Here is a 15,069-nt window from a genome sequence, read left to right as displayed (position 1 = left end):
AATATGAATCAACTGTAAATTAAAATATTTTAATAAAGTGGTTATAGGAAAATGCAGTGAAACTTGAAATTGTGTCTCACCTCTACTGGGAATTTTAATACATCAGACAGGAACAGAACTGAACAAGAACTAATCTCCACAAGACACAAACAGACAGGACCAGATCAAAATGCAAACACACACCGAGACTGGATGCAAGACAACAGACAGAAAGGACTGAAACCCAAAACCCAACACAGATACTGAACTGATCAAAAAATCTAAAGTCACAGAGAGCAGTTCTGTTCCTGTCTGATGTATTAGTTTCTGTACCATCATGCTTGGGTTCTGTCTGTCTGCTAGTTGAATTTCTCTGCCAGTTTTGTTATTTAATCTGATTTTGATCATTCTGCTTTAGTCTGTTCTGTCCTCATTATTAAGCTTATTATTTGGTTGCCTGTTTATCCAGTTCTAGTTGGCCTCTGTTTTTTTGTTGTTTGATTCTTGGCCTTTTTGCAATACAAAACTTTAATAAACAGGACAAATAAACCTCCAAAGCTTGTTGTCATTTCAAGGATGACTGCTTGTTCAACCACACATGCAGAGTTTGTCTGGCTGCTTCACTTCTTGATTTATTTATTGATCTGCAAAACACAACAATCAACACTTACTTCCAACATGGTGCTAAAATGCTGAAAGACAACACATAAAATAGAACAATATCATCTTAAACCATGTAACATCATTGGAAAAGAAACACAAATACAACAAGAAAAATTACGAGGCCAAGTAGAACCTGTCCCATTAAATAAGATGCCCCAGAGATCGCAGACCCGACAGACTTGCGTTTCTCATGGTACAAAAATATAAAAAACAAATTATTTTTCACTGGTTTTGTAGGGTTCTTGCACAAAGACTTGGTCCAATTAAAGCAGCAATGTGGCTTCTCTGATTGCTTTTTCTTTCCCTCCTTCAGACTGATCTGAAATGACTGAGACTCCATGTTGTTTCCCTCCAGGGCTGTTCCCATTTTTCACAACACGTTCTTAGAAGAAGATGACTGTTCTGTACTCTGCTGCAGGTCTGTCAAACACCCTGCAGTTATAATTTACTTTGAACTGTCAGATTATCATGGAGATTCACTGAGCTGTATTACAGAGTAAAAGTCAGGCAATCGAGGGATTTTAGCACATATGAGAAGGTATTTCCTCTCTTACCTTCACTACAATGTTCATCCTTTAAATAAAACATCACACCAGACAGGAATCATGAATTATTAATACATTTAATGGAGGAGTGTTGGTCAGTGCTGTGTGTAGTTGTTGTTATGTCAGTAGAGTCTGAGTGCAGTGCAGTCTGTCTCCCGGCGTCTCGCTGCCCACAGCAGCTTGTCTCTGGACCGTCTGCTGGGCTTCCCTGGACCAGGTGTCGGCCTCTGCTCAACTGCAGACAGGTTTGTTTAGTCGTGACTGATTTCCAAACAAAATACAAATTCATACGATCAAACGGAAGCAACCAATATGCCTCACAGTATAACAGGTATGACTGAGATGCACAGTAACATGGAGGATTATCATTCATTATATTATAAGACACAAAACCAAACAGCTCCTACAAGATGTAATTCTACGAGTAGATAATATACAATCCTCTAACAGTATATGCTAATTGTGATATTGTATTTATTCTAGAAAATATGAGTATAAGTGTTTATGGATCAAATGATCAGATGAGAGTGTGTTTACTTTATCACAAACTCTATCAACAGATATTCATTATTCTGATATTCTGTTTAAATGAAGAGGTGCAGTTCCTCACTGTGACCACAGGAGGGCAGTGAACTCATTATTGTGTTTTTAATTTTCTTCCCACTTCCAAAAAGTAAATAAAAGTGGCTGAAACACTCACAACACAACACTCATTCTGTGCTGCTTTCAGATCTGTTTCTCCTGCAGATCAACTTTTCTCATGTAATATCATCCCAACACATATGTAGGCAGGATTTAGTCTTCTCTCCTCTTTTGTCATGTTCAAAGGGAAACAGAGAACAAAAAGAAACTGTGTCAAGAAGTTGTTAAAGTTCACATTTTATAATCAGTAGCTTGTTTTAATCAGTGGTGGGGACATGTCCTCAGCATCCCCAGCACATATGGCAACCTGGAGCAGTAGTTGTCCGACTCCTGACAACATACTTTGATTATCCTTTAACAGAGACTCCAGTCTGAAGTGTCACTTCACTGATGAACCGCAGAGCTGCAAAGTTACATTAGGCTTCATGATCAAAGAAGGTTTTCATATAATTTCCACACTTGTGTTCATTTTTCTCTCTTTCTCTTTTCTCAGCTGTGAGTCTGCTGCGGGCGAAACGCACATGAGACCGCCGATGTCAGTAACCTCCAATCAACCAGTAAAAGACTTCTGTGAAGGCTGCTCTCATGTATCCTTGCTCGTGACTCCTGGCACGTCAGAGATCCCTCCTCGCTCCTCAGAGCACAAATCATGATGAAGCAGCCTAATAAAATATTGAATACAACTTTTCCAAAATCTCAAGCTGTCTCCAGGCCTGCTATTTCCTGATCAAATCATGGTAACAAGTCTTGATAAAATCATACAGCTCCCGGTATTCAGCAGCTTCCACCAGTTGTCCTTCACTATTGTGATCCAATTGGAAAAAAACAGTAGAGTACAAGTTTTTTCAACTCGAAGCATTCAGAGCGCTCCTGCAAAAATGCGAAGTGCTCCAAGCATCTACAGCATGAAGCGCGTAGGGCACAAAACCACCTCCTGTCTAAATTAAAGAACAGGCTTTTTTGTGTTGTTTTACAGTTTTAATGTACTTGACTCGATCTGGATCCCAGACACAGTCCTCTTCCGAACCGCTCGCCACCATTCCACACCCGGGTGGCACCCAGGCGGTATCGTAGCCGGCATCATGCCAGGTCTTCTGAAGTGGATGGCCTTGATAATTAATCATTTTGACTTTCCCCACTTTGACATCAACCATAATGATGACCTTGTCGGACTCAGGGTGACCAATGGGATAGCGGCTGGCTTTCTCCACGTCTCTGCTGAGGTAGACGCCGCGGCCAAGCATCCCGTCTGCAGACTGCCGAAAACCTTCAGACTTGATGGTTTTAGCAGCCTTCCTGGTGGTGCCGTGGTACATGATATATGTTTGACTTCTGTACCCCTGGTTCATGTTGGTGTCAGTATCACTGTAGGACAAAGGATTAGTAGACTTCAGAAGGACCCCATGTGAAGAAACTAGCCATGTGCAAATAAAACAATTCAGGAATGAGACCAGAAAAATAAGAAATTATACAAAAAAACGCTCCAGTATTTAAGGTCCATTTAAAGTTCTTGATGTTTATCCTAGCTTAGCACCAGATTTGGGTTTTAGAGAACTGCGAGAGGAGAGTTTGGGCGATCTTAAGGCTAATTTATACTTCTGCGTCAAATCGACGGCATAGGTGACGGCGCAGGCTACGGGGCTACGCAGAGGCTACGCCGTCGCCTGACGTGCACCTCCTCCAAAATGTAACAACACGTCGAGTCGACGCGGACCGTAAGCTCCGTGATTGGTCGGCTGGGTAGCCTCGCAATGCCTCCAAGCCGACCGGAAGTACCCCGTGCTTTGAAGTAACATTTACTAGCGGAACTAGTCGCAACCCGAGCGAAAATAAAATTTGAAAAGGCTACACCAGCCGCACGTTTACAATTTTACCCCCATTTACGTTAGCAGAGCACTAAACCAGAAGTTAGCCTGCTTGGCCGGCAAACGTCAACACAGTGGACGCTGTAGCGCTACTGCCGACTAGCGTTTGGGGGTGTAATTGCAGAATGACGGACACACCTACGCACAAGTATAAATGCATGGCTACATGCGTAGCCTACGGCGTAGGTACACACGCAGGTGTATAAATCGGCCTTTATGTATGTGTTGGTGATTGGATTTGCAGGTGTGTGTGTAATGAGACGCAGGTGGTTAATCAGTGAAGGGAAAGAAGGAAGGAGTGGTCCTTTTCCTGAACCTCAGTTTACATAACACCATTAAAAAAGAAGCTGTGCGCGTTTACGCCCGAGGTACAGCAGCGTAACGTCTGATCATGAAAGTAATTCATTAAAGCACAAACACATATTGCCTATGGAAATCTGTTTACCCATGGTCCATCAGGGGAGTTACCGTCTTGTTAAGAGGAGCCGAGCTCCTCCATAGTGTCCACCCTGCCCACAGTCTCAACCATCGGATTCCAGCAACAGGAAATAACGTTTCTCTTTTAATCATGGATTTCTTTTTCTCGTGCTGAGATTGTAACAGGTACAATATTACCATTTTTGGTTTAGTAATGTGTTATATTACTGTGTTACAGCAAAAAGCAATACATCACGGTAATTCCATTACTTTTGTAACACGTTACTCCAGAAATGGAGACTGGAGTTTGAGACTCGGACTCGAGTCCGACTTAAGTCGCACACACAGTGACTTGAGACTCGACTTGAGACTCGTCCTCAAAAGACTTCAGACTCGACTCGGACTCGAGGTGCGGGACTCGTGAACAATGTTTATTTTTAGGAAACGTCTGATGAGCTTGCTGTTATTCCCCTCCCTCCGTTACCTGTAACCTGCCTACGTAACACGTAGCATCAGCTGCGCGCGGCCACACGTGAGAGAAGACAACAAACGCCGGGAGCTGCTGTGCCATTCATCATAAACTTTGGCTTTAAAACTTCATTTTATGAGTTTTATGAGTCTGTGGTGGCCAGTGCTATCCTGTTTGCTGTTGCATGCTGGGGCAGCAGGCTGAGGGTAGCGGACGCTAACAGATTCAACAAACTGATCCGCAAGGCCAGTGACATTGTGGAGGTGGAGCTGGAGTCTCTGTCGGTGGTGTCAGAGAGGAGGATTATGTCCAGACTACATGTCATCTTGGACATTGTCTCCCTCCCACTCCATGACGTGCTGCTCAAACACAGGAGGACTTTCAGTACAAAACTTATTCCCCCAAAATGCCACAGGAAGTCATTACTGCCTGTGGCCATCAAGCTTTATAACTCCTCCCTCTAAGTGTCTGGCACATGGGCATTTAGTTAGTTATTCAACTGGACATTATTATCTGTTTTTGTGCAATGGTATCTGTCAATAATTAATGTGCAATACTATGCTGCAGTTCTGCTTTATTCAACCTACTGTTCTCCATTGCAATTCTTTCATAATGTAAATATTGTACATAACCATACCCCTTTATATTTTTCTTTACATTTTATTTTTATACCCTTGTAATAATGTGTTTCTTTATCTAACTTCTTTCTAAAAAGAAGAAGAAAAGAAGCGCGGAACGCAAAATAGGTTAGGAACCTGAGCATGTTTAGCTCAGCGAAAAGATGAACGAGCGTTTGTTTAGCGGTGGTCGATTGGCAACATTTCACTGGGTTTGAGAGTCAGCAACATTTCACTGGGTTTGAGAGTCAGCAACATTTCACTGGGTTTGAGAGTCAGCAACATTTCACTGGGTTTGAGAGTCGGCAACATTTCACTGGGTTTGAGAGTCAGCGGGGTGTGTTGACTTACAGTAGGCTAGTTGATAAGCTGTCATTAATTGCATTGCACATTACATGGTTGCGCTCTGTAAGTGAAAAACAGGTTACAGTTACAGAATCCCTTACAGCGAAGCAGTTTTATAAGCAGCCTGGATTGAACGCAGCAGGTGATACAACATTCATCATAACCACGAGTGACTTGAGACTTAACTTGGACTCTTGCTCAGAGACTTGTGAGCATCTCTACGGTACTCCCAACACTGCTTAGCACTAAGATTGGACAAATGGTGAAATGTCTAAACAATTATTTGGATGGATTGCCATTACGTGTATAGTAATATTTTACTAACAGCTTAGTTTCTGAAAAAAATCGCAGCTTGACTGCAGTTTCTTAATGAGATTAAACACAGTTCCAAAGTGTGATCGTTCAGACAAACATCATAAATCAGGAAGCTCAAAGTTGAGTCGGCCTCAACATTTTCCACAGACGGGTTTACAGCACACTTCCTATCAGACAAACTACATTCGTCTCCTCATACTGATAATATTTTATGGGAAAATGCATACTGTGTGTGTGTTCACGTACCTCTTTCCAGGTCCTTCTGAGACAGCAGGCTGTCACTGTTCACCTCGCTCTTTTTAAAAGGACTTTTGGGAAGAAATTCCAAAACAGTACATCTATCTTTCACTTTCTCTCTTTACCAGGATACCGGTTTGGCAACTGGAAATAAAACTCACTGCGGTAGAATTAAACCTGTAAATGTGGCCAGTGTGACACTACTGGTCATGCTAACTTTGCACTTGCCACCTCGATTGTAAAGATTTTTAAATTGTTTTGATTCTTTCTAGAACAGCCTGAAGGACCCCTGGAGGTCCCTGGACCCCACTTTGAGAACCACTCGGTTAAATCAAACTAATCTGTTTGAACAGGAAGCTCTAACTGATCAATGAACTATTGTTTTGTCATGTTGATGGAACATTCCTGTCATGGTTTTCATGTTGGAGTGATTGTGATGCAGCTAAAACATTTTCAACAGTACTATTTCATTAAAACAAAAATAAAAATTAGAACTACAACTACTTTTATTCTTTGTGGCAAAAAAAGACAAAACATTACGGCACTGTGTTGATTATCGGAGATTGAATAACATAATGTTGAAGAACAACCACTACTACCACTGTACAACTCTGCTTTTGAGCCTCTTTAAGGAGCCACCGTCTTCACAAAGTTGCATCTCCAGGACCCATACCACTTAGTCTGAATCAAGGAAGAGGACAAGGGGAAGACAGTCAAACACACCCATAGGATGTATTTTAATTGAGTACTTGGTAATAGCCTTTGTTCTAACCAATGGCCCAGCAGTGTTTCAAAACCTGGTGAATGATGTGTTGAGAGATTCCCTGAACCGTTTTCTTTTTATGTATCTTCGGGAAATCCACATCTTTTCCTAGTCCAAGTCTGACCACGTTTCTCACATCTCCCAGCAGAGGCTGCTGGAGCGCAAACTTTTTGTGAAGACAGAGAGGTAAGAGGGGCCCAGAGAACACAGCCTGTTTGTTTCTGACAGATAAGATGATTAAATGTACCAACCAGAGAACACAATCGGCCAGTGGAGGCTGAGGTGATGTAGAGCAGTTGCTTGTCCTTGAGACTCTAAATGTCGACGACAACATGGTAATTAATACTGGATCTAAAATGTTTGGGGAACAATGAAACTTTAATGACTGGAGAAAGCACTGGCAGAGGACCCAAAATCACGACATAGAAACTAGCAGTAGATAGGGGGACAGAATTTTACTCAGTGTTTAATCAGTAATAGGCAAACAGGGCCATCAGGGAATAGGCTAAGACAAAGTCAGAAACCAGTTGGCAGAGTTCAAAAAAACATAGATCAACGTAACACAGACTGGAACGCCAGACATGAAACTGGCACGGAAACAGATAAATTAAATACTCTAGGAGGGGTGAATCTAACAAGGAACCAGTGCAACTACTGAAGACGGCAAGACAATTACACACGATCAGACAGGAGCAGGAAGTGAAACACAGAATAAATGAATGAAACATGAACAACAAGAAATAAACCAGGGCGGGATGTATCAGAAACTTGGTGTTTGAAGGAACAGTGAGCAGAATTACACAACGGTTGAAGTATGATCACACCTCGAGAAGTACCCAAGGAACCAGTGACAAGAAACATTCACACATCCACACACACACTTACACCTGTGCACACTTTCATCGCAGCGCATCATCATCATCAGCATGAGCAGGATGTTCGGACACACACATGCACCCCAATGTTTAATTTCCTAGAGGTATAAAATGTTCTGTACCAAGTTTGATGTCCTGTTACAATAAATGTTTCCAAGTGGACTGAAAATCCCGTCTGCATCTCATCTTTAATTAGTGTTACCCAAAGTTTAGTAAGTGCATCGAATACCACCAAAAATATCTTCCACATGTTGAACAACCTGCTTATGTAATACGATGGATTTTGGATGTGCGGAGCCGGGGCAGAGGCCTGCAGTATCTCATGGATTTGGAGGTTATGGCCCTGAGATTCCTCTGTCCGTCATCTTAGACCCAGAGGGAGTCAGAGTTTCATCTTACCCATCTGGATAAGCCTGGTGGCCAGCAGGCTGCCATGTGGTGGTTTACTGTCATGATTGGCTGCGCCGCCCTCAGACTGAAGTGTTTTGCCCTGTTTTCCCCTTCCTTGAAACACACACATAGACACACACCAATGGATGGACACTAACCAAATGTTTGCCCAAGGTCACCACAACATGAGGACAAGAAGAGATCAGCTGCACTGTGTAAAAACATTTTTTCAGAGGTTCCGATAAAATGTTATCTCTGTTACCTTGACATGTTAAAGTTGCAGTGAAGACTGTTCATAGTGAGTCCTGTGAATCCAGAGTTAAGGGAGATAGTAAGGCGGATACATCCCATACTAAAAATATACTCTATCTATAATCTAACTTTCAACAAACCACTCAGCAGCTCAGGTTTAATGTGACCAATTATTTATTTTATTACAATGACACAGTAACAAAATGTCATTTACTTTTTATCCAAATATATAAAAATACATTTGAACATACAAAATAAATAGTTCAGCCCATGTATCCGTAGGGACCACATCCATAGTAGGGTTGGACTGGGCGTGGGTTGATGGTATCAATGATCTGGATTTGACAGGGATCCCAGACGCAATCCTCCTCCAAACCGCTCTTCACCATGCCACACCCGGGTGGCACCCAGGCGGTGTCATAGCCATAGGCCTGCCAGGTCTTCTGAAGTGGATGGCCTTTAAAATTGATGGCGATCACTTGCCCCACGTTGACCAGAACCCTGATGACGACCTTGTCACACTCGGGGTGACCAATGGGATAGCGACGAGCTTTCTCCACGTCTCTGCTGAGGTAGACGCCGCGGCCGAGCATCCCGTCTTCAGACTGCTGAAAACCTGTAGCCAGGATGGACTGAGCGTTCTGCCTGGTGGTGCCGTGGTACATGATGTACTTATTACCACTAACTGGCTCAGAGAGGCCCAGTCGATTTACCCCATAGGGCAGACTAAAGTCATCTTCAGCCCACTGGTACTGCATGCTGGTGTCAGTCTCACTGTAGGAAAGAGGATTGTCAGTGTAAAGATTTCAGAGGGATTCCCTGTGAAGAAACTAAACAGCGTTGCACACAAGACAAAACACGCTAATGGCTCTGCGAGGCTTTACTTAGTGGGCATTCATACCGAAAACAGGATGTGTGGGTGGGGGCATGTTGCATCAAGTACTGGTGAGACATGAAATACTATCCAGAAAGTCCAGTTTAAGTTATAAATCAAGGCTCATCAGATGCAAAAATACTGCACAGAGGTTCAGATATTTTGTTGTGATGAAGTAAACACTAAAAACACTTGCTAATCTCCCCCAAATGGAGATTTTAGATGGTTGTACTTTACCACACATCCTCTGTTGCAGACTGAAAACTCATCTGTTCAGACTGCATCTTGCCCTGTCTCGATTTATTATAGTTTTGTTATTGTTTATATTATTAATGTGTTTCTATATGTAGCATTTAAAGCAGATCAGCTTATTGATTTGAGTTGATGCAGGATTATTGCCCAATTTCCGGGTTGCAGACGCATACTGTAGTTGAATGCGTATTATAAATCACTTTGGATAAAAGTGTCAGCTTAATAAATGCAATGACTGTAATGCAGTGATAACATATTGAGGTTAGCTTTAAACAAAAATGCAGGTGTTTCTTTCAATTGGTCAGAAAGTGACAATCAGGTGAAAGGGAGACTTTTATATATAAAACCCAACACCACTACTTTACCATCTGCACAGCACACTATATTCTTTGTCTTTAGACCCTGGATCCAGATAAGGAAAAACTCCCCCACATACTCCTTTAACCGCCTGTAGCTCTCAAAGACCTTGCAGAGGGTTTTTTCCTGAAACACTATCTCAATTTTGCTGTGCGTATTTTTGTAAAATGTTCTGTTAAATGGATCACTTCACATTTTTGCAACCCCGACCCCATCAAAATGATGTTTTTTATCATCCATGACAGTGTATGGCACAATTTCTTTAGATTCTGAGAAAATCGCTGTGATTTGAAAGTGTCCCACCATGACACATCTGCTTTTATCAGTCAGGGTCAGCATTTTCCACTGAAGATTTAAGAGCACATTTTCCACTGAAGGTTTAAGAGCACATTTTCCATCAAACTAACTAACATCATCTCCTCGTACATGCAGTATTGACAATAATTATTGTAAAAATGGATACTTTTAAAGGAGAAAAATCAAGTGTGTGTTCACCTACCTCTCCTCCTCTTTCTCGTCCTCCAAGAATGCAGGCTGTGAGTTCACTCTGCTTTTTATAAGGGAGGAAGTTTCATAAATGCGCGGTCAAGCTTTAGTTTCGTTTCCCTGTTGGCACTGTTTTATGACTTTTTTCAAAAAGGATGTTTGTATTTGCTGTTTCTTGTCCTGCCAGCCAGCGCAGGGATCAGTGATGTCTTTGTCAGATGTAAGTGTGGAAGTTATGGGGCTTTACTCCCCTCTCTTACTATGCCACAGATATTTTTACCACAAGAAAGAAGAACAGATTTATTCAGAGTCTCATGTACAGTGGCAGATCGCTCCACACAGATCTCGTGTTTTTCTCCATCATTTCTTCAGAGGAAGCTTGAGGGACATTTAAGTCACAATGTCCATGTACATCATGATTTATTGGTTAAGTCTGTTTGCATTGCACTCAGCTGCATTTTGTCTTAAGAGATACCCCAAGTTTTCCACGACAACCGAGTGTAAAACATTCTTTGGTTGAAGTTTTGGCCGTCCCTGCAGGTGAGGTCATTCAGACAGCCAAAAACACTTTTGTCTCCTAATGCTTGATGCTTACGTTTGAATCCAATTTACTTAAAAGTTAAAAGTGTCTCATACAAAATTCCTCCTTATTTTCAAATTGTGTGTGGACTCTTTGCCAGGACTGCACATTTTTCTGAGTGTAATGTCAGGGCTGTGACTCATCCCCAAACAAACACGCTCTGAGCTATGAGCATGAAACGAACAACTGATCTTTGGCGGTTTTCACTTTCGCGCCAAGATGTGTGACTTTCTAAACAAAAATCAAGGGTCATGCTCTGATTTTGTTTCTTCAAGTTCCAGTGTGTAATATTTAGGAGGACCTATTGACAGAAATGGAATATAATATACATAAATATGTTTTCAGTGATGTATAAAGACCTCACATGATGATGTTTTTATTACCTTAGAATGAGACATTTCTATCCGCATACACCGCAGGTCCTACATGGAAGAGCTGCCATGTTTCTACAGGAGCCCAGAGAGAGAAACCACCGTAGCTTCTCCTGAGTTCTTTACACACCTACTTTGTCATACCAAATAGCAATTCAAAATGTACATCAATTATTTAAAAAAAGAAAGGAGAACATTTTCAGCAACTCAGAAAATGAAGTGACAACAACAACGACATTGAAAATAAATTGTAACCCCAGAAAACACTGATTATTCACTCATTGCACAAAGGGTCTGAGGAAGTAGACAAGAAAACTGTTTGCAGGTCGACACAGCAAAGCTCCAGGCTGTGACTGTGAGGAGAGCCAGGAGGGAGCAGTGATCTGAGAGCCCCGCCAAAACAAAATCCTGTCATCCTGCAAAAAAAAGGAGCTGAACTCAGACCAAACAGAGATCCTGGTCATCCAGCAAATTGAAAAGCAGATTCTGCCATCTGCTGGTTCCCTAGCGGATCATATCAGGCATGTTGGAGAACACAAACCTCGTGCAAACCTGTTTTTACCATCTAAGAATGGATTACCGCAACAGCCTTTTTACTGGCTTTGCCCAAAAGACCCAATAAATATATCTGCCAGGCTTTTAACCAGAGCAAAGAAACGCAATCACATCAATCCTGTTTTAGCTTCATGACACTGGCTCACAGTATGTTTTAAAATAGACTTTAAAATTTATTGATTATATATTGATTACTTTTAAGCCTTTTAGTCCCGTTGGCACATACCTTGAGATGCTGGGGCGGAGGTCTGTTGTCGGTTTCAGAGGCCCGACTTAAAGCTCACAGTGGTTTGCTGAATTTTAATCTACTGGCAGAATGTGTTTATATTATTCATTCGTAGTTTTAGCATTTGGATTTATTTATATTCTTCTTGGGAATTCATTAATTGGATAACCCAGAATATGATCATGGACGGAATTATCAGCCTCACGTGTAGCTGAATGGAAATCACCATAAATGATGTAAAAAGTAAAAATAACAGATTATGAAAACAAACTAAAGGAAAGTTGAACTATCCAATCAATAGCCAGCAGCGGCCTTATTACGCGTCTAGGAGCTCATTTCAAGACAAAACACAAAATAAAAAAAGAAGTAAGGATTTAATCTGGTTTGTGTTAATTATTTACAGCCCAACATAGAAATAACCCAAACAGTTCATTTGATTAAAAACTGACATTTTTGATCAACAGAGAAAACATTTTTGTTTCTGTGACCTTTAAAAGGACGAGCACAAATTCACACCATGATGACCTAATTTTAGAAAACATCTGTGTACAATAAAACAAAAACAGTAATTTAATGCTGCGATCTATACCTTCATTTTATGCTGGTTAGAATATTATAACATAAATGATGACAGAGAATCACTGCAGAGAGTAAAAGCTGTGGTCTTCCTCACACAGGGACACAGAGAGGTCAGTCTATATACTGACTTTTTGTATTAATTTGAAGGGCCAGAATAACTTTTACAAGAGTTTTAAACATTTTACACCACAGCAGACAGCAAACACCAATATACTGCAGCAGCTACAGTGGTTCTTAAAATGTTTCTGTCACTCCCCCCGTTAGAAGCCGAAAAACGTTCAAGCCCCCCGACTCCAGTAAAAGTGGATTTAATTTTTATAAATCATTAACAATAAAGTAAAACATTCAATTTAGCAAAACAGCCTTGTTTTTGTTTATGCCACAACATGAATCACATTCATGCAGCTTAGTCAAGAACAGGAACTAAACTGAAGAAGATGAAGAGGCAGAGCGTGGAAGAGAGAGCGACGTGACCCAACGACAAGTTCATCATAGTCTCTAATAATGCAGCGCAGCGAGGATACAGACGTTTCAGAGCGGAGACGAGCGTCTCTCTGTCTCTGTTAGTATGAAGGACACTTTCAGTATTTTTAAACCTGGGCCCTATTTTCACAAGTGACAACATCCTTGTATTATCCTTTAACAGAGACTCCAGTCTGAACTTTACTCATAAACCACAGAGCTGCAGAGTAACATTAGGCTTCATGATCAGAAAGCAGGTGAAACACAGCTAAGGCCGCCAATGTTAGTAACTGATATCCAATACGGAGGTGTGTCCGCCAGTAAAAGACTTCCGTGAAGGCTCTCCTCACTCGTGGACAAATCATGATTAAATTATAAATATATAACTTTTCCAAAATCTCAATTAGGCCAGCTGTTTCCTGATCAAGTCATAGTAACAATGTAAAATCGTACACTATTGTCATCTGACTGGGAAAAAACACAAATGATGTCGGGCACCTAAAATGCCCAAAACACTTACAGCTAAATTAAACAACAGGCGTCTGGTTGTTGTTTTATGGTTTTAATGTACTTGATTCTTTTGGGATCCCAGACACAATCCTTGTCACCGCTCTTCCCCAATCCACACCTGGGTGGCACCCAGGCGGTGTCATAGCCTTCTTCATGCCAGGTCTTCTGAAGCGGATGGCCATGATAATCGATCCTTTTCACTTTCCCCACATGAACCTCAACCATGACGACGACCTTGTCAGACTCAGGGTGACCAATGGGATAGCGGCTAGCTTTCTTCAGGTCTCGGCTGAGATAGACGCCGCGGCCGAGCATCCCGTCTCCAGACTGTTGAAAACCTTTGGACTTGATGACTTCAGCGCCCGTTCTGGTGGTCCCATGGTACATGATATATTTTTGACCTCTGTAGCCCTGGTTCATGCTGGTGTCAGTAGCACTGCAGGAAAAAGCAGTATTAGTGTAAAGACGTCAGAAGGACTCCATGTGAAGAGACTAAACATCACTGCAAATAAAATAATCCAGGAATGAGACTACACAATTAAGAAACTATACAACAAGATGCTTCAGTATTTAAGGTCCATTTAAAGTTCTGGATGTTTAGCCGAGTTTAGCACAAAGACTGGACAAATGTATGTTTACTCATCTGGTGAAACGTCTATAGGGTAATCCTCTGACTTTCAGCACCACCATCAGGTCAAAAATGTAGTTTGTTTTCCTGTTTGAATTTCCCCAAAGCACAGCTGTGTCTAAGTACAGCCTCACAGCCTCACAGAGCTGCTTGCTGTGGGCTCTTCCTAATCTAAGGTAAAATATCCAAGTGAGGTGAAGTGGAAACTTTTAACTATCCAGTCAAGTCAAGTAAATGTACTTTATGCCGCCCATAATCACAAATCATTTGCCTCAGCAGCAGGGACGTGCACAGGGGGGTTGCTCTGGTTGCCCGGGCAACTGCCCGTTTGCCTTTCCTGACTCAAGTTGCCCTTCCGACTCGCCCTTCCGAGAAAAAAAAATAAAATAAAAAAATAATCGCGATCGCAAAGCCTCATTCACTTCCATTCGGGCACCGAAAGTGAAAGTAAGTAGGGGAAGGGCAAACTCTGTTTAAGTGGCTGCACTGCTGCAGCGCTGCCTGCACGTCAGTCGATTCTGTTCCCTACCGGAATTCCTGTTTCCTTCCTTTATGCAATCATACTACAACAAATCATGCGTAGTTTTGCCCAGTTACCATACGTGATACGTACCAACAGAAGTGAATACGAGCTAGAAGCGCAACTGAATGTACGGGAAGCCAAAAGGTTAAAAAAGGATTGTATTTTTTTCCGAAATCTAAGCGTTTTTTTATTTAATATTTTATTAGAAGCGAGTTTTCCCCATCTGTCAATTCAATCTAGATTATTTATTTTCAAATAAAAAAAAAAAAGGAAAAAAAATAAAAAATAATAA

The 15,069-nt window shown here is 41.5% G+C and overlaps 2 protein-coding genes across 2 annotated transcripts in view; both read right to left on the bottom strand.

Annotated features, from left to right (window-relative positions):
* The window catches only part of LOC123967395, a 29,347-nt gene extending 18,792 nt beyond the window's left edge, over nt 1-10,555 (bottom strand). Inside the window, exons 1-4 of the mRNA XM_046043491.1 lie at nt 10,357-10,555; nt 8,643-9,148; nt 8,132-8,236; nt 2,817-3,243 (exon numbers count right to left, since the gene is read on the bottom strand). Coding sequence (XP_045899447.1) covers nt 2,817-3,243; nt 8,132-8,236; nt 8,643-9,132 — 1,022 coding nt within the window. The 5' untranslated portion in view covers nt 9,133-9,148; nt 10,357-10,555. The remainder of the gene's footprint in view (nt 1-2,816; nt 3,244-8,131; nt 8,237-8,642; nt 9,149-10,356) is intronic.
* A 3,083-nt stretch (nt 10,556-13,638) lies between these two features.
* LOC123967389 overlaps nt 13,639-15,069 on the bottom strand; it is a 2,374-nt gene continuing 943 nt past the window's right edge. The window contains exon 4 of the mRNA XM_046043478.1: nt 13,639-14,062. Within this exon, the coding sequence (XP_045899434.1) occupies nt 13,639-14,062 (424 nt within the window). The remainder of the gene's footprint in view (nt 14,063-15,069) is intronic.

This window comes from Micropterus dolomieu, linkage group LG02 (assembly GCF_021292245.1).
Source record: "Micropterus dolomieu isolate WLL.071019.BEF.003 ecotype Adirondacks linkage group LG02, ASM2129224v1, whole genome shotgun sequence".
Taxonomy (NCBI): domain Eukaryota; kingdom Metazoa; phylum Chordata; class Actinopteri; order Centrarchiformes; family Centrarchidae; genus Micropterus; species Micropterus dolomieu.
Note: the sequence above shows the minus strand (reverse complement) of the source record. Positions and strands in the feature narration are given on the sequence as shown.